General features: G+C 36.9%; 1 protein-coding gene across 1 annotated transcript; it reads left to right on the plus strand.

Annotated features, from left to right (window-relative positions):
* Positions 1 to 81: 81 nt before the first annotated feature.
* Positions 82 to 19,533, plus strand: Cox16 (cytochrome c oxidase assembly factor COX16). Its single transcript, XM_027929495.2, has 4 exons — positions 82 to 271; positions 9,367 to 9,438; positions 16,341 to 16,403; positions 19,178 to 19,533. The coding sequence occupies exons 1-4, from the start codon at positions 203 to 205 to the stop codon at positions 19,292 to 19,294; spliced, it is 321 nt and encodes a 106-aa protein (XP_027785296.1). The 5' UTR covers positions 82 to 202; the 3' UTR covers positions 19,295 to 19,533.
* Positions 19,534 to 20,589: the final 1,056 nt, after the last annotated feature.

Consider the following 20,589-nt stretch of genomic DNA (forward strand, 5'->3'; position numbering starts at 1 on the left):
CACGGAACTAAAGCGGTGACTCCCCAGTTTCCGGGCGGTCGCGGGAGTGTGTTACGATAAATCGATTAGTTCTGCCTGGTAGAACCGGAAACCAGATAGCAAAGGAGAGATGGTGAGGCCGGAACGCCTTCCTTTGGTGAAATTTACGAGACTTCACTGGGTCTGAGCGGAGGGGCGTCTCAGCCAACTGGAGAGTTCAATCATGGTTGCACCAGAAGTGTTGCGTGCCTTGCGCAAAAACAAGACCCTTAGCTACGGAGTGCCGATGTTGGTGAGTGGATCTGTGGGCCCGAACTCTGGAGGGGGGGCGGGGGGGGGGCGGGTTCCTGGTTGGCTGGCTCCAGCCTGCTGGAGTCTATACCGAAGTCCGACGGCCGAGATTGGAAAGGAGTGGACCAGCGACAGGTTTGAGAGCTTTCAGGCAATGGTTTCCTCGTCTTCTTGCCCCGCTCATAATAGGCTCTCCGGTCCCGCTTTTCTCTGGTAGAGCGGGGTCTGTGCGGCCTCTTTTCCATCGGGAACGCGATTGTTACTGTCCCCATTTCTCAGAAAACTGTATCAACCAACGTTTTACCCAAGCCCGGATGTTGCTAGCTTGTTTCAAGGGTTTTGTTATGAATCATATAAGATCTTGTGAATAAAATGTTCAATACGGTGTCTGCCACCCGTGACACCCCTCAAATGGTCACTGTGTTAGTTAATATTTCTAAAGCACTGTAGCTTATATGGTTGCTTTGAATTCTGCGCTGAGTTCCCGTAATGTCTCCAGGATGAAATTCAAACTGACATAAGACCGATCAGAGCTGGAATCCTGACAGCTACTTTTATTTGCTGTTGAATCGTGGATAAGTTATTTCGCTTCAGCAAACCTCGATGTCATAGTACATGAAATCATGTAAGCCAAGCATATGAAGAAAAGCCGCTTTAAAACTACAGAATAGTTTAATACTTTGGTATGGATATTGGCACAAGTGAACTTACCAGCTTCTGCTGTTAAAGCAGGACTAAATTTCATCTTTAGAAAATTTTTTAATATGCTTTCAAAAGTTTAAAGATAACTGTCTTTGTAAAAATAACATAGTAATTACATTGCTGTAGGTTATAGGACATGTATATAAAAATGTCCTCTGCCATTTGAAAACACTGAGATTGTGGTCACTGACTTTGAGTCACCAGCATGTTCCTTTGGAGGCCAGTTTGAGTTTCTTACTTTTCAAAATTATCAAAGAAAGCCAAGGTCATAAAACCACTGCATATTGAAGTACTATCTAGGGTTTTTCTCCTTTGTTTTTAGTTTATGAACTGGAAAGTACTTCAGTAGCTTTCTTCCTGAGTATATAACTGTAGATTGCTTTGTATGTTTGTATTGGCCCTAAACATGTAAATAATTTTGTAGAGAAAAATGCTGTATTTAGGGTTTTTGTTTTGTTTTGTTTTGGTACTGGGGAATTGAACTCAGGGGCACTCTGTCACTGAACCACATCCCCAGCCCTCTTTTGTATTTTATTTAGAGACAGGGTCTCATTGAGTTGCTTAGTGCTTCGCCATTGCTGAGGCTGGCTTTGAACTCTTGATTCTCCAATCTCAGCCTCCTGAGCTGCTGGGATTACAGGCATACGCCACCACATCAGCAGTATTCTTCCTTTTTTTTTTTTTCTGTGAGCATTTTTAAATTTTATTTATTCTAATTAGTTATATATGACAGCAGAATGCAAGACAATTCATATTACACAAATAGAGCACAATTTTTCATGTCTTTGGTTGAACACTATTCGTGTTTTCATTCATGTACTTAGGGTAATGATGTCTGTCTCATTCCACCATTTTTCCTACCACATTCCCCACCTTTCCTCCCCTTTACCCTATCTAAAGTTTGTCTGTTCCTTCCATGCTCCTCCCCATCCCCATTATGAATCAGCATCCTTATATCAGAGAAGTAATTTGGCATTTGGTTTTTGGGGATTGGCTTACTTAGCATTATATTCTCCAACTCCATCCATTTACCTGCAAATGCCATGATTTTATTCTCTTTTAATGCTGAGTAATGGTCCATTGTCTGTATATACCAAAGTTTCCCTATTCATTCATCTACTGAAGGGCATCTAGATTGGTTCCATAATTTAGCTATTGTGAATTGTGCTGCTACAAACATTGATATGGCTGTGTCCCTGTAATATGCTGTTTTTAAATCCTTTGAGTATAAACGGAGGAGTGGGATAGCTGGGTCAAATGGTGCATCCATTCCCAATTTTCCAAGGAATCTCCATACTGCTTTTCATATTGGCTGCACCAATTTGCAGTCCCACCAGCAATGTATGAGTGTGTCTTTTCCCCACATCTTCGCCAACGCTTATTGTTGTTTGTCTTCTTAATAGCTGCCATTCTGACTGGAATGAGATGAAATGTTAGAGTAGTTTTGATTTGCGTTTCTCTTATTGCTAGAGATGTTGAACATTTTTTCATATGTTTATTGATTGATTATATGTATTGGTGAAGGTGTTCCTGCACCCACTGTCTTGACAGGGTTTCAGCATGGGGGGATGCTGTGGCAGGGCCACACCGTCTGGAAACTGGAACCATGGGGAATGTTAAGTGTTTTGTTTATGATACTCATGATATGGATAATAGGGCATATGTCAATCAATAATAAAATTATGTGTTGCCTGAGATTGCAGGAAAATTCCCAGAAAGAGACTAAGGATACAAAATTAAGACATGCCACAAGGTGTGTTTCAGTATCTCTCAGGATACAAACAATAGTGTTATTCTTCAAGAAATTCACGGGGAAAAGATTGCAAATTGAGGTTCCTGAGAAAAGCTTAAGAGTTTATACTAAGCCATCCATTCTAAAGCCACAACCTGTGCGACATACATTCCCCCCACCAACAGACCCCTCCTTTGCCTTACACAGGAATTTATGATGAGAATGGGAAACACATAGTTAATATAAATGACAAATGGGTTGAGGTGCAAAGCCTACCCTTTAGTTAAAGATTACAAAGATATAAGAATTGGTGTACTTTGACCAAGGATCCAGGAAACTCTTTAAGAAAGCAATTAAATAGGTCATATGAAAAAAGGAAATTACCTTGGAAATTAAAAATAAAATAATGTAAAATTAACATAGATATATTTTAGAGGCATTTCAGAGTAATAGGGTTTTTAAGTAATAGACTTTCACTATTTTAAGTGCGTTTTACTGGGATTTTAGTTTAGAAGTAAGAAAACTTACCAATTATCATAAAAGTTAAAGGTTAACGAAATAATTATAGGTATGCTTTAAAGTTAGAAGTTAATAATAGGTCCGGAGACATGTAGTCTAGTTGGGTAGCCTAGCACCTAATGATTGAGGTGAAAATGTAAAAGCTTAATCATGATTGGCTAAGGTTACAGGAAAATATTTTAAACAATGTACATAATATCTTAGGTATCTATCAATGTATGTCAGAAAAGATTGTAACTCTTTAAAATTATATAAGTCAAAGAAGTTTGGGGCTTTGAGGCTATTCATTAACTACCTGAAAAAACACCTGTAAAAAAAAATGTATAAAAATAAAGGCCCCTTTAGGGGCAGCAGTTTTTTTCTGGAGGCTGCTCGTAACTTACAACCTGTCATCCCATCTCGTCATCTTTTGCCAACGCTACTCCTCCTTCAGGACCCCTGGATCCCCACCGGGGCTGGACAGTATATCATCTTCTGAGAAGTCTCTGTTCAGGTCCTTGGCCCGTTTATTGATTGAGTTATTTGGGTTTTTTGGTGTTAAGGTTTTTGAGGGCTTTATATATCCTAGAGATTAGTGCTCTATCTAATGTGATTGTGGTAAAGATTTGTTCCCATTCTGTAGGCTCTCTATTCACCTCACTGATTGTTTCTTTTGCTGAAAAGAAGCTTTTTAGTTTGAATCCATCCCATTTATTGATTCTTGGTTTTAATTCTTGCGCTACAGGAGTTTTATTAAATTGGGGCCTAATCCGACATGATGAAGATATGGGCCTACTTTTTCTTCTATTAGGTGCAAGGTCTCTGGTTTAATTCCTAGGTCCTTGATGATCCACTTTGAGTTGAGTTTTGTGCATGCTGAGAGATAGAGGTTTAATTTCATTTAGTTAATGTGTATTTTCAGTTTTCCCAGCACCATTTGTTGAAGAGGCTATCTTTTCTCCAGTGTACGTTTTTGGCTAGACAACTCATTTGAGAAGTTTTACTCCAAATAGAAATAAAGAAATAGATGATAGATGGTGGGAAAGTAAGATTGAGAAAAATTTGTTAATAAGAAGGAGAAATAATAGCCTTTTATGATGATTCATGAAGAACTGAGCAAAATTTTGATGATACAGAAGAAGAGAAAAGTAATTAATCAATATTCTTTAGTAGATAAGAGAAGATGGAATCCAGTGCAAAAATGAAGATACTTAGAAGTGTGGATTTTAAGGTAACAGTGGGTGGTGCAGTACAGTTCATATGGCAAGTCCTAGTATTATGATAGACTTTACAACCTCAGGGCACAACACTCCACAGAACTGTCACTTCAGGTGGAAGCTCTGGGATTTTCAAACTAACTGTTGCTTCTGAACAACTGGTTACAAATTCAGGTGTTCCCTGTACTCCCTCTTGTTCAGTATTGACTATAATGACACAGAACACAGGTGAGCTCTATTCTCACAATTGCTATTTCCTTATAAAGTTTATTAATTAGGACTAGTCAAAAGAAGAGACACATAGGGCAAGATCTAGGAGGGTCCTGAATGTGAAGCTTCTGTCCTTCTTTGTAATCACAGCATGGCACCCATCTAGCACATGGATGTGTTCACCAATCAGGAAGTTCAACCAAGCCTCAGTGTCCAAATTTTTTCTTGAGGTTCATTATCTAGGCAGGAATGATTAGACTTTGTGTTTAGTCTCCACCTCTGTGCTCCCTTTCCTAGAGGTTTAGAGGTCAGGTTGATATCACTCAGCGCAAAGCCATAGCTTTCTAGTCACTCAGTTGATCTTTCCAGCATGACCAGCCTCTCTCTATTCTGAAACTGTCTAGGGGCCCACCTTGCATCACTTCCTTAATGTTTGTGTCCCAGCATTCACCATAACAAAGACAGTCCTATCACTCAGGAAATTCCAAGTTTGAAACAACTTCCAGAAACCTAGGACAAAGACCAAATTCTTTCTTATGCATTATGTGGGTTCTGTGAATGAATAAGTCCAGAAAAGCGATGGTACCCTGAACTAGGGTATTAGAACATAATATAGTAAGAAATTGTCAGATTCAAGAAATATTTTGAAAGTAGATATAACAAAATGCAGAGATGAACTAGATAGGAGATATGAACTAGGAGCTTAAGATGACAACAAAGAAGTTGACTTCAAGAACTGGGTGAAAGTAATTGACATTTACTGGGATCATAAAAGTTGGTTAGGACAGAAAGAAGGTTGGGATAAAGATCTTTTATGTTTATTTGTATATACTTGTTAGACTTTGAAGAGGAGTTGTCAAATAAGAAAGCAGGTATTCAGTTTGGTATAATAGTTCCCACTGAAAATATACATTTGGAGGTTTGGCCATAGAGGCTATTTAAATCAGTGGAAATGGATAACATCACCTAGGGTCTCAATGTTGGTTGATAATAGGCAGAAGGAGTGAAAACACTTAGCCTTTGGGGGTACTCCAACATTGGGAAGATAAAAGGAAACTGAGAGGAAGTAAGAAAACCAGGGGTATGTGCCGCAGTCTGGCTGCAGCAAAATAACCGGGGGGTGACGAACAACTTGTTTACGTTGATACAGCAGGAGTAGGAGCCGTTTATTGCAGGACAGGAGCAGTATTTATACATTCCACACAGCTTATCTAATTAGCATAAACTAGATACATCAGTCAACCAATAAGGAATCTCTACACTTAATGGCTCGCTTTTGTTACTTCTCAAACCACTCCCTCTGGCATTTTGCCAGGCACCATCCAGACTTGTTTACGAACTCTAACATTCCCCTGGCTAAATGCCAGGTGTTATTTTGACTTGTTTACAGACTCTAACATTTCCCCCTTTTGTTTGACTTAAATAACGACCATAGTGGTTTTTACAGAAACACCATAAATAACCTGCTACAAACAGAAGGGAAGGATACAAAATGCCACAATACCAAGCCACTTGATGGCTCCATGCAAGAAGCCCTTGGAAAAATTATACCAGCAATGACACTGTTAGCAAAGATACCGAGTTACAATTTGTTATAGATTACAGTTTGTTGTCTCAGTCCAGGTAAAGCAGTGTCTCAACAGATTAACTCACAGTCCAGGTAAATCACAGTCCAGGTAAGTTCTGCAGGCAGCTAGCTTAAATCACAGTTCAGGTAAGTTCTGCAGGCAGCTAGCTTAAATCACAGTCCAGGTAAGTTCTGCAGGCAGCTAGCTTGATCCGAAGTCTCGTCCGGTTCTCAGCTGAAATCTCAGTCCCGTTCTCAGCAACACTGGGAATTCTTCCACCTTCGTCTTCACCCACACTGGGACGAAGGCAGGAACTCCGGATGGCTAAAGAAAATCCTGTAGCATTCTACTAAGAAAACAACCTTCTGAACAATTTAGTACATTATCTCAAGGTTTTTTACATTTGAAATAAGCATTAATAGTGCTCATTACTCATCAGCTTCCAGGTGTGGGAGAACCATTGTAGCTTAGTTATTGGCATTGAAAATGAGCAAACATCAGGGACGCTGGTAGCATCTTCTGCTGGCTGTAGCATCCGGGTAGCCCCAGATCGCCCTGGGGAGTGTCCCGGACTCAAACTGCTACTGGGCACAGGGAGCAAGAGCCTGCGAGACTGTGCCTCCAGGTCAGGTCTAGATTTGGGCTCGCAGCAGTGGAAGAGCCAGCTCCCCGGCCAGGAGGCCGGGAAGAGCCAGTTGCTGCCGCCTCTTGGAAAATCCTTGCTGCACTGTGACTGGCTTGCACACTCGGCAGCCGCCTCTCCGCTTCACGCACCCTCCGGTAACGAAAAGTATTTAGTAATAGCCTTTTGCTGCAACTTTTTTCCTGATAATCCTTCCTCCTCTGATAATCTTTCTTCTTCTGAACTTTCTGTTTCTTTCTGACTAGAGTTCCTGGGCTTCTATCAACACATGCCCTAACTATTCTTGGTTCCATTGGGGTGCCTTCTTCCCTTAGTAATTTACTTCTCACCCCTTCCATATTTTCATCACAAAGACAATACAATACACTGAGACAAAACAAGACACAAACATACTGTATCAATCTTCTCCATTTTCTTAAAATGGCCATTTTTCCTCTCGCCCTATCTGCCTAGGGACGAGCAGATTGCTCCCGTCCTATCTGTGGACGGGCAGCTTTTTTCGTCACTTACCCCCGAGTGTCCCGGGGCTCCCCGTACGGGCCACCATCTGCCGCAGTCTGGCTGCAGCAAAATAACCGGGGGGTGACGAACAACTTGTTTACGTTGATACAGCAGGAGTAGGAGCCGTTTATTGCAGGACAGGAGCAGTATTTATACATTCCACACAGCTTATCTAATTAGCATAAACTAGATACATCAGTCAACCAATAAGGAATCTCTACACTTAATGGCTCGCTTTTGTTACTTCTCAAACCACTCCCTCTGGCATTTTGCCAGGCACCATCCAGACTTGTTTACGAACTCTAACATTCCCCTGGCTAAATGCCAGGTGTTATTTTGACTTGTTTACAGACTCTAACAGGTATGCATTCTCATATTGAAAGTAAAGGGCAAAGTTACTTATGTGATGAATTTCTTACATATTGACATTGCAGGTATTATCTGCTTAACATATAACAGATATTTTTTCCTGATTTATTGTCTTTTGTATTTATGTTCTTTTTGTTTTATTTGTCAGGGTAGAAGTTTTAAACTTTTATGTGGGCACATGTATTGGACTGAAAAATTCATGGCTTCAATGTCTTGTTGATACTCCCTTCAGAATTGTAAGAGCTTATAATTTATAATGTCCAATACTTTTTATATTAATTCTTTAATCAGTAGTATAAGTATAATAATATAAAAAGTAAGATAGGAATCAAACTTTTTTCCAAATGGCTAGACTTTTGCAGCTTTAGAATGGAAGATTAAGGCCAATTAGATTTTTAGAGGAGATGGTAAAGCAGCAGTGACAATTGAGGGATTTTTAAAAACTTCACCAAATTCTAAAAAGTGTGGTATATTTCACAGGATTCCTTTATCACTAGATAAGAAAATGAGAGAATGTTTTCCAGTTGGCTTATTTTGCAAAATCATAAAATGGAAAGAATCCTGGACTTAAAGAAATAGGTCAGAGTTTTATTCCTTTGTTTACCATGAGGAGTCATGTTAAAAGAAAAATTTCAGGACTAGGGTTGTAGCTCAGTGGTAGAGTGCTTGTCTAGCATGCGTGAGGCACTGGGTTTAATCCTCGGTACTGCATATAAATAAATAAATTAAGGCATAAAAAATACAATACCATTTAAAAAAATAAAAACTTAAAGGAAACAAATTTTACAGTATTTGAGCAAAGAAGGTTCATGAATCAGGCAGCATTTAGAACCAGAAGAGGTTTGGGAATTTCCCTTCTTTGACCTGGGCAGTGAGTATTTATAGACAGAACAAGGAAATGAAGTACAGAAATAGCTTGATTGGTAACAGCTAGGCATTTGCTTTATTTGAACATGGTCTAATCAAATTTCTGTTTACCTACTGTTAGAGTGATAGGAATTCTAAGTATAGAAACAGCCTCAGGCCAAATGTAATATAACAATGGGCTAATCATTTAGTTAGCTGGGTTTTTATTTTTATTTCCTCATCTGTTAAATGGGTTTTCCCCCTTAGCAGATGGTCTGTTGTAAGGATCAAGTAATATTTGCTTGACATGACATAATTTAAACTATAAGACCAAGTACAGGTTATAAGGTACTAATTTTGGTATTTGATAGCAATGTAAATTTTTCCAGGACTGTTACAGTAGCCTCCTTTGTCTGAGGTTTCACTTCTGTAATTTCATAGTCAAATGCTATCTGAAAATATTAAATGGTAAATTCCAGAAATAAATAATTTATGTCTTAAGTAGCTTTTATTATAGTATATTATCATAACTGTTCTATTTTATTATTAGTTATTGTTGCTAATCTTTTATTGTGCCCAATTTATAAATTAAACTTTATTATAGATATATATGTATAGGAATAAACATAGTATTATCTGAGGTTTCAGGCATCTGTGGAATATCTTTGAATTATATCCACTGCATCAGTTCTGAAAGGAGGACTAATCTATAGGATCTGTAGAGTCTGTCTCTGCTGTTGTTCAGACAAGTAATTTGTGCATAAAATCTACTCTTCTATTTTGTTTAACTGTTTCCTTTCTTTGTTTTAGTTGCTGGTTGTTGGAGGTTCTTTTGGTCTTCGTGAATTTTCACAAATCCGATATGATGCTGTGAAGATTAAAGTAAGAATTGTAATTGGAATTTTACTTGTGTCTGTGTATATGTATATTTTGGTTTAGAATTAAATGTTCCGAGTATTTAGCAGTCTAAGTTTGTCTTGTTTTTCAAAGCCAGTATTCAGTCTCTCTGAATACCTCAGCACTTTCTTATTCTTTTTTTCGGTATTGAGGATTTAACCCAGGGGTGCTTTACCACTGAGCTACATCCCCACCCCTTTTTATTTTGTATTTTGAGACAGGGTCTTGCTAAATTGCTTAGAGCCTCACTAAGTTGCTGAGGCTGGCTTATTTATTTAGGTACTGGGGATTGGACCCAGCAGCACTTAACCACTGAGCCACACATCCAGCCTTTTTTTGTATTTTATTTAGAGGTAGGGCCTCACTGAGTTACTTAGGGCCTCGCTAAATTGCTGAGGCTGACTTTGAATTCGAGACCCTCCTGCCTCAGCCTCCTGAGCTGCTGGAATTATAGGTGTGCACTGCCACACCTGGCCTTTATTCTTTAAAATATCATTAATAATCACATGGAAGTGATTGATGTAAAGAATTTAGTAATCTTTCTGTCTATTCACTAGGAAATTTGAGATATCATTAGCTTTCTCCCATACATTGGTTTAGTTGTTTTTAGGATTTAGAAGGGACTAAAGAACATGGATCAAAAATCTTCATTTTATTTCTCCAATTAAAATTAATTATTTAATATTAATATTATTAATTGTATTATATTGATACACATCTTTAGTAATTGATACTGAAAGAAAGGAAAAATTATCTTTTATTATAAGTAAAGATACCTGCCTTTTTATAGTGTCTACTTTGTGCTAGGACTGTACTAGCTCCTTCATTTTACATGTGAGGAAAATGGGCTTTCTAAGACTCAGAAAACTTAAGTATCTTGCTTGAGGTCATGTGACTGTATTGGGGTACAGTTAGGATCACCTTCTATTATTACACATATACTGTCAAATCCATGTCAGGTGTTATATAAGAACTCTGGCACAGTCATTGAGAAGTATGTAGTTTTTATTTGTGCCACCTATTTGATATGGGAAGCTTTATACAAGTAATGTATTTTATCAATTTTCAATTTAGAAATGTCTCTCTTGCAATGGAGTAAAGAGGATGGATGGGGACAGGGAGAGCAATATAGAAGGGAAGAGATTGCTTAAAGAGATTTGTTAGGACTCTGTGGTATCAGAGTACATAAACAATAATGGCAATGAAAATAAAGAAAAATGAATGGGTTCCAGAATAAATTATAGCAGCGAATTGATTGTATTTGATACACAGTGTGATGTATGTCATATGAATATAAAAGTAATTCTAAAATGTTTCAAAGTTTTGATTTTGAGGACTGGATAAATTGTGGTGCTAGTTATTCAGCTAAGAAGAGAATGTGGGAGGTTGAGATAAAAGGAGAGGCCTAGAGGGTGGGGGCAAAATAAAGAGAAGAATGTAAGTAAGGTCAAGACAATGAGGTTGATTGAAGTTTAGAAGGTGATGTCAATTGAAGTCAAGAGAATTAAGGTTAAAAGAATGAGGTCAGGCTTTCTGCCCGGGAATGCTGTTGAGAAAGTATCATTAAAGTACTGCCATCTTGTCTAAATCAGAGTTCCCTTAAGAGCCCGGACAGCTGCAGAAGCTATTCTTTGGAGGGCTAAGCTTTGAAACAACTGATGAGAGTCTGAGAAACCACTTTGAGCAATGGAGAACACTCATGAACTGTGTAGTAACGAGAGACCCAAACACAAAGTGCTCCAGGGGCTTTGGTTTGTCACTTATGCCATGGTGGAGGAAGTGGATGCAACCATGAATGCAAGACCACACAAGGTGGATGGAAGAGTTATGGAACCAGACAGAGTTGTCTCAAGAGAAGATTCTCAAAGACCAGGGGCCCACTGAAAAAGATCTTTGTTGGTGGAATTAAAGAAGACACTTAAGGACATCACCTCAAGATTATTTTGAACAGTATGGGAAAAGTGAAGTTACTGAAATCATGATGGACCGAGACAGTGTAAGGAAGAAATCCTTTGCTTTTGTAACTTTTGATGACCATGGATAAGATTGTCATCAGAAATACCATACTGTGAATGGCTACAACTGTGAAGTGAGGAAAGCCAGTGGCTAATGCTTCATCTAGCCAAAGAGGTCAAAGTAGTTCTGGAAAATTTGGTGATGGTCATGTCATGGAGGTGATTTTGGTGGAAATGACAGTTTTGGTAGTGGAGGAAACTTGAGTGGTTGTGGTGGCTTTGGTGGCTTTGGTAGTGTCCATGGTGGTGGTAGATATGGTGGCAGTGGGGGGTGGCTACATTAGATTTGGTAATAACAGAAGCAGTTTTAGAGGTGGTGAAGGCTACACTGATTTGGGCAGTTAAAACAGTCATCAAATTTTGGACCCATGAATGGTGGAAACTTTGGAGACAGAAGCTCTGGACCTTATGGTGGTGGAGGCCAATACCTTGCCAAACTGTGAAACCAAGGTGGCTGTGGCGTTTCCAGCAGCAGCAGTAGCTTTGGCTGTGGCAGAAGGTTTTCATACTGCCAGGAAACGAAACTCAGCAGGAGAGGAGAGCTAGAGAAGTGACAGGGAAGCAACAGGTTACAGTCAGCCAAGCGCAGTGGTGGCGGGGCCTAGCTGCTATAAAGAAGACAGTACTCATTAATAAACATGTTTATGGGCAACAAAACTCAAGGACTGTATTTGTGGACTAATTGAATAACAGATTATTTTAGTTTCTGTTGTGTGAAAAGTGTAAAGTATTCCAACAAAGGGTTTAATGTAGACATTTTTTTTTTTTTTTTTTTGGTGCACTTATGCTGTTGATTGCTAAATGTAATAGTCTGATCATGATGCTGAATAAATGCGTCTTTTTTAAAAAAAACAGTGAGGTCAGGTCTATATGTAGGAGAAGGATGAGAGCGCAAGGTTGAGGTGAGAAAGATCAGAGGACAAGGCCAACTGAGATTGAGAGGTTGAGGGTGGTTGATATTGTGAAGTCTAATTCAGATGAAAACCAAAGAATTCAGTGTTTGGTTAAGGCTGAGTTCAAATGCCTTAGCAAGGATGAGGTAGGCTGATGTTGAGAGGATAAATTTGAACCATAATCTTATGCTCTCCTAAGGGTTGAGAGCATAAGATTAGTTGAGATTGATGGTAGTTGTAAGGATTGAGAGGTTGGGGTCAATGGGGATTTGGCTAAGAGGGCAAAATTGCTGGATCCAAGGCAGATTGAGACTAGGGTCTAAAGGACAAAGTCAAGTTGATTTTTTTTTTTTTAAATATGTTGTTCCAGGTATCAAACCCAGGGCCATGTGCATGCTAGGCAAAGTGCTCTACTTCTGAGCTACATCCTCAGCACTAAACAAAATCAGTTGACAAGACCAAAGGAGAATGAGTTCAGTTGAGAAATTGGAAGAAGGAGAAAGAAGACAATAATGGTATGGAGTGACCAGAGATTGTAGTTTTTGCCTGAGACTGTAATAATTTTCATACTGAAAATTTGGCATCCAATGACAAGAAAATTACTGCTTTTCAGTAATGGGTATTGAAAGTTGAGAGAAAAGTAGAAGACCCACAAAAACAGAGCTGAAAGGAGCATCTTTTCTTTTTTAGTGTGATGTATATATGGCAGTTTGTCTGCCATCCATAGGGGCTGTTGTTTTTTTCTCCTGAATGCTGATGGTAACAGTCGTGGATCTACGATAATGAATCTTCCATTGTTGGATCATTCCAAGTGATATAAGTGTGCAGTTTAAGTACATTGTTTTCATACCTTGCACTTGTGAATAGTAACAGTCTTTGACTTTGCCTATCTATTGTGCTTTGTAACAAGGTAGTGGCTAGTTTAATTTTTAACATTATCAATATTGTGACTATGTTTTCTAAGATTTAGATAATGAAAATGAGAACAATTAAAATACTACTGTGAATGTGATCCAGACATCACTGAAAAAGAAAGCTAAATAAATCTGTTATTTTAATGACAGATAAAAAGGACACATATAATTGGATTTAGGAGTTAAATAACCAAAACAGAGCATACAACACAACGCAAAAAAGAATTGAAATTGGGCATATTGGAGACAGGGATGTGAAAACACATATGAAGACTGAATCTCACATATCCAGGGTGAGACAGGCAAGTAGGCAGGTACATATGAAATCATTCATAAGTTTATTTATCTCCCCCCAAAATAAAATACTCAGTCTAAAATAGCAGATGCTCAATTGACTTGTGCAGACCATGCTAATAAGAACATTCATTTTCTACTGTCATGTATAACTAAAAAGAACAAATAAATTTTTTTTTAAAAAAAAGAGCTTTCATTTTGTTTTCCTTGATTGACCTATGAAACTGGATAAAGTTACTTTTTAATCTTTTTCCCCATTTTTTTGGTACTAGGGATTTAACCCAGGGGTGCTCTGCCACTGACCTACATCCCTAGCCCTTAGTATTTTTTTAATTTTGAGACAAGGTCTCACTAAGTTGTCCAAACTGGCCTTGAACTTGCCATTGCTTGTCTCAGCTTCCCAAGTTGCTGGGATACAGGTGTGTGCCGTAGTAGCTAACTACATTTTTCTTGAATCATTTTCTGACTCAGAGATTAGAACTAAAATATCCTTGGGTGAACAAAAGAGGAAATTTTAACACCATATCTGTTGATCCCCTACTGTATAGAGCTGATTCTGTAAAATCTGACCAAGCATTATGCTTTCTGTTTTGTACCAAGTGATGGTCTGAGTGATAGCAACACACAGTGTTTACCATAATTCTTAAGTACTCTGATTTGGAAAAAAAAAAAAAAATGGAATTTCAAATTGTCTTCTGATTTCTTTGAAAAATTAAATGAAATCATGTAAAAAAATTGTCAGTGTCTTATAAAATGTTACTTTTGCCCAGTTTTGTCTCTACTTTTATGGGACTTCACCGAGATGCATATTAGACTACTTAAGTATATCTAACATTCTTCTATTTGGCTTCTTCCCCTCCCCATTTTTTTTTTGTATTTTGATTTGTATATGTTCTGTTGTTTCATCTTCTAATCACTAAACCTGTCTTTTGCTTGTTCAATCTCTTATTAAAGCCATCCCTTGACTGTGGTTTCTTACTATATTTTCTTACTTCTGAACTGTACATTTAATTTTTATTAAAATTAATAAATTAAATTAAAATAAATTAAAGTATTCCATTACTTTGGAGAAATCTTCAGTGGTACCATATTTTTATCCACTTTCTCTGTTAATGTCTTAACATATATGAATTATAGTTACTTTAAAGTCCTTTTTTCCAACATATGGATCAAGATTAGATGTATAGCCAGAAATATGAAAAATTGTGTTCTATATGTATAATATGAATTACGATGCATTCTGATGTCATATATAACAAATTAGAATTAAAAATATTAGTTAATTTTAAAAAGATTAGATGTACTTTTATTGTCTATTATTTTTTGTTTTTTGACAGTATGACTGTCTTTGAACATGCCTTTTGATTTTTAAATTTAATTTTTAAATTAAACATTAAATATTGGTCATTGGTTATAAACAGCTGTAGAGATAGTGTTGTTTTCTTTCAGAAAGGTTGCTTTTTTGTTTTGCTAGGCATATAGAGTGGGGCGGCAGTCCCCCTAATATCTGGGAGTGATCCAGATCATGGCTTGGTTGTAGTTTAAAATTATGACTTAGTCTTTTTCTGTTTTTCCTCACACCTAGGATGCAGCCCTATATGACTTTCAGTTGGGACTTCAGGATATTTAGCTTTACTTTTCAAGGATTTTCCAGCCTATTTGTATAATCTTAACTTATGAGTTTAGAACCTCTTTGAGGGAGATCACAGTTCTGAGTTCTTTTATCTCTATTTTTGTTGTTAGAGGCCTGGATGATGTCTTTAACCCCATCAGCAGCCATGTATCTGGTTTCAAGCCTTAGCTCTTATTCTATAGCTCTACCAGGTTTGGGATGTGTGCCCAAGGACAAAATGGACTTTCAACCTCAATTCTCAGTTCTTATGAAATCCTCCCCACAAGTGGGTCTTTACTTCTTAATCCCCAAGAGACTCAGGTCATATAGTTTTCTGGTTTTGTTGCAAATTACTTTGACATCATTGGACATATTTTTAATCATTTACAAAAAAACTAAAGGCACAGGAAGATGGTTGATCAAAATGTTATATAATCTACTCTTTATGTAACATTCTAGTGGAATCCTGGATATACCTCTAGCTTACTAATTGTTCTTAGGGTCTGTAGAATCATCACTGATCAGCTATACCTTTTAATTTAATTTATTGTTGTTTGTTTATTTTAGCAATCATACTCTTCTAGAAACTTTTCCATATACAAGTAACATAGCATCAGCTCCTGTGTACCATTATGGAATCTTAGTATTTTCATAGCTATCCCTTTCTTTCTGGTCTGCGGAAGGTGTTATTTTTGTTTTCAAGTGCATATATATTTACTAACATTTTTAATATTATTTTTGTGTAACACAATTTAGGTTGGTGGTTAATTGTGTGACCTCTCAAGGCAAAGGGCCAATATTCACTGCTAAGCACTGCATTTTTGACCAGTTATTCCAATTCCCTGTGTCCTATTTTCCTTACATGTAATTATAGAGATATAGATAATACTTACAGGTTTTATGAGGATTAAATGATATAGTACATTTCAAAATGCCGTGCACATAACAATGCTCAATAGATATCAGCAATTGTTAGTTGTAGTGGTGATGGTAGTACTGCATTAATATCATTTTGTGACTGGAATGGATGGATGGTTGAGGTTTTGTCATGAGTTTTAAGTTGGCTGTATTATCCCAGTCATCCCTTCTGTAACTTTTAAAAGTGGAAATAGACTATAACAAATTTAAGTAACTTATTGTTCTTCTTTCTTTTCTCCAGATTGATCCTGAATTGGAAAAAAAACTGAAAATGAATAAAGTGTCTTTAGAGTCAGAGTATGAGGTACACTATGTTAATACTCTATGTTTTGAAACTGTCTGCCTTAAGATAAACTTAAATTACTAATATAGGAAAAAAATATTTATTTTGAAATCTGGTATTTGATAAACTACTTGGGACCAGAAGTGTTTCAGATTTTGGAATTTTTCAGATAGACTCCTGGTTGAGCATCTCTAACCTGAAAACTCAAAATATGAATTAGTTTTCTTCTTCCCATCCAGACTCTCCTTCTTCCCTCCCATTCCTCTGTCCCTTTCTTTTTTCTGTGCTGGAAATCAAGCCGACTACCTCACACATGCTGAGATATACCCCAGCCACAAATCTGAAAGTTTTAAGCATCATATCAGTGCCCCAAAAGTTTCTGGTTCTGGTTCATTTTAGATTCCATATTTTGGGCTTAGGGATGCTCTTTATGTAACAGTTTGAAAAGAACATAAAGGAGGATTCATATTTCATACTCTACAAACAGATTCCACAGAGGTCACAAATTTTAAAATAAACAAAATATGAAAGGTATTAGGAGGGAAAAAATTGCAGATTTTCTTTTTTGTGTTTTTAGATCATAAAAATTCAGCCTAACAAAATATTGTACATAAAGTCCTAAGTTAAATAAGAAATTCTAAAAATGTTTTTCTCTTATGGCTAAGTAATTTATTTAAATATGGAAAGCATCTACATCAATGTGTAAAAGTTCAACAACTCAGTTGGTCAGTAGGAACATGGGCAAAGCATGTAAGGAGTTCAGAGGAAAGGAAATACATATTTTTAAATATATGAAGAGATGCTCAACATACATAATAGGTATGTCAGTCAATTAGGGTTATAACAGGGTGTCATTTTTCCACCTAAGTGATCAGCACAATCAAAAAGTTTAATGGCACATATGTCATGGAATATGGTAAGGGAGTGTGTTCTTCGTCTTACTTGGTTAAATTTTTTGTTTTAATTTGTTCATTTTTTACTAGATCACACTTTCCTGTTTGTATATCTGGTCCTATTTGGTTGAGAGGTATATGTGATGAATAATATACTGAAGAAACTTCTTATGTTTTTCATTTTACCAGACAGTTTAATTATTGGCTGATCACTTCAAATTTGATTTGTGCTTTGTAAGGGAGAATCTTGGAAAGACTATTGTTTCCTATGCCCCTGTAACTTGATGTGGGACTCATTCTGCAGTCTCCCCAGAGGCTCTTGTCAGGGTTCGGTTTTAAATTTTTTTGGAGTGAACCTAAATGGATTTTGAAAAATGCTTACTTCTAAAAGATGTCTTACCTGTATGTCAAGGTAGCAGCAAGATAATAAGGAGACATCTCCATTCAGGCAGAGCTCAAAATTCAGTATTCCTAACACTACTTTTTCTTGGCATTTCTTGAGTCTGTTCCACACTCATTACTGTGGCAGTTGGATATTAAATGGTAAGTCTTGAGTGATCTTGCGCAGCGCATGTATACAACCTGTGGTTCATCCACTTTGCATGTTTTGCAGAATTTCTAAGAAACTTTTTCTTCCAAAGATATTTAAAGACTGGACACTCTTATGTGGATTTGTTCTGCCAACATTGCCTCTTATTTAAGAATGATTTGAAATTGTCTTATGCATATATATATCTTAAGTTAAATGGATACTGGCCATTACTTTAGAAAATCTTTTCATATCTTTAGAGCGTATAGACTCCTGACTTTAAAAAAGCAATGTTTTCATTCACTCATTCGCTGTTTTTTGGCCCAAAACTGTAACTCACTACTTGAATATCTACTAGTACTGTGCCAGTAGTGATGCTATGAAGTGCTTGTTTTGGAGTAGATATTCCTTCTAGTCCTTTTAGAAGTCATAAAATTTTTAAAATAAAGACTCCACATAGAACATTTGGTTCTACCTTTTCATTATTACTTTTATAAGAAATTAATTCCCAAAAGGTTTAAATTACTTGCTAAAAGTTATGCAGCTAGTTAGTGAAAGAGTAATGCTTAGAATCCAAATGTCAAGATAGACTTATCCCGTTTTCCCCATCTTTGTATATGTTATTCTGTGTTCTCTTTACCTGTTTTTTTTATTTTGCTCACTTATTCCAGAATGATCAAAGTTAGCAGTTATGTAAAAATAACTGTCAGAGTGGTAGTTACTAGAGGAGGGAAGAAATGTTTCTGATCTTCCCTTTTATCCTACCTTCATTTCTATGTTTGAGAGACACTTAATACTAAACAAAGATAGGATACCCCAAACTGTTATTGGAACAGTTTCGATTGCCCAAAAAACTTTTGTTTATGGTAACTATGGGAAAAGTCTTTTCATTCTTAAGCCCAGGCTCAAATAAATCATCTTGATTTCTTTTCTTCCTTATACAATATTTTAGGGTCTCTACCTGTGTTCTTCTCTCTCTCTTTTTAACCATCACCCATGCTAACCCTTTTAGTCTTTTATGTTAGATCAGCATTCAGATTTACACTTGTTTTTCAGTTTCCTCCCTTTGTGCTCTTAAAAATAAATAAGGTGTGTACACTCTTTCTGTATTAGCAGTTTTATTATGGGGGAGAGATAAGCATTAACATCAATGCCTATCAAAAAAGCTACAAATTCTAAGAAACATGGCAGTTTTTCAGTTATTATGCTTGCTTTTTCAGTTATTATTTTTGCAGTTGATTATTTGCTAGCAATTTAATTAAGTGCCTGTTGAATTCTTTCTATTCATTTGTTCATTAATCAGTGATGTCCTAATCAAACCTGCAGGGCTCCTGCACTAATATGTATATATTTTAACTTTTGTGATTCTATAGAAAATAAAGGACTCTACTTTTGAAGACTGGAAGAATATCCGAGGTCCGAGACCTTGGGAAGATCCTGATCTACTCCAAGGACAAAATTCAGAAACCCTTAAGACTAAGACAACATGACTATTCTCTTTTGTTTGTTTGTTTGTTTAAATATTATCAACTGGATACACTTCTGATCCAGTGGGAAAAAAGTTCCATACCTGCAGAAACCTGGAAATAAGTAATCTTATGGCAATAATCTTGATTAAAAAGTCAAGTACAGATCTTTATACTTTGCAACTAATCCATTTGCAAATGAAGGTATCAGTGGTGAGCACATCTATATACCTTTCAATAAAAATGTGAATATTGTTACCAAAGTGTGTCATGTATTTCACTATGCAGCTAGCCACTTGTATTTCTTTTCTATCAGCCACTAAGGCAATATTGTTTTTTTAATTTTTAGTTTTTGGTATTAGGGATTGAACCCAGGGGTTCTGCCATTTTGCTACATCTTCAACCCCCTTTTTTTTAAATTAACTATTTTTTATTTTGAGACAGGGTCTCACTAAGTTGCTGAGACTCTCATTGAATTTCTGAGACTGACTTCGAACTTGTGATCCTCCTACCTCAGCCTCTGAAATTGCCAGGATTACAGTCAAGTGCCACCATGTCTGGCCTAGAGCAATAGTTGCTACTTCATTCTGATTCCTAATGAGAATGGCTTGGATCCAAATTCTCAAAGTAAAATCAAGCAGTGATTTTGTGTTAAAACCTAGGTAGGAAAGTAATTGTGGTCATGTTCCAATAACAGTTTTAGTTTTATTTATAGTACCTTATATAGTATGCTAATCAGTCTCCAAAGCATCACCTGATGATTGTATTGATACCAGTAAACATGTTAAGAAAATTATGTAATTCTTGGTTGAGCCAAAAATAATGATATTGTTGAGGTAATCCATAAATGACTACAATTTGGCAAATATTGATTTAATGTATGCTTTATGCCTTAACATAATTTGCTTGCAAATTGACCCTAGTTTTTTGTTGTTATTGTTGTTTTGTTTTTTGGTACCAGGGATTGAACCCAGGGCCCTGCACTTAACCACTGAGCCACATCCCTAGCCCTTTTTATTTAGAGACAGGGTCTCACTAAGGTGTTTAGGCAAGGCATCACTAAATTTCTTAGGCTGGCCTTGAACTCAAAATCTTCCTGCCTCAGCCTCCCAAGCCGCTGAGATATTTTTTTTTTAATCTTGGGTTTAGTATATTATCCGATCCCTAGGCAAAAGGTTGGGAAGTTGTTTCTTTTTCTTTCTTTCTTTCTTTTTTAACTCATTTTCTCCTTTTTACCCCTATTTTGAACATGTGTGATCCCCTATTTTCTGGTATTTTCATGCTGAGTTCTAAAAGCCTAAAGTCTCAATTAAAATATT

The sequence above is a fragment of the Marmota flaviventris genome, chromosome 2 (assembly GCF_047511675.1).
Source record: "Marmota flaviventris isolate mMarFla1 chromosome 2, mMarFla1.hap1, whole genome shotgun sequence".
Lineage (NCBI taxonomy): Eukaryota > Metazoa > Chordata > Mammalia > Rodentia > Sciuridae > Marmota > Marmota flaviventris.

Bases quoted from the DNA above. Each gene is read 5' to 3' on its own strand.
- Cox16 (XM_027929495.2), top strand. From the start codon at position 203: ATGGTTGCACCAGAAGTGTTGCGTGCCTTGCGCAAAAACAAGACCCTT. The intron at 9,439-16,340 runs GTAAGAATTGTA...TCTTTTCTCCAG, and splicing joins ATGATGCTGTGAAGATTAAA to ATTGATCCTGAATTGGAAAA. The intron at 16,404-19,177 runs GTACACTATGTT...GTGATTCTATAG, and splicing joins CTTTAGAGTCAGAGTATGAG to AAAATAAAGGACTCTACTTT.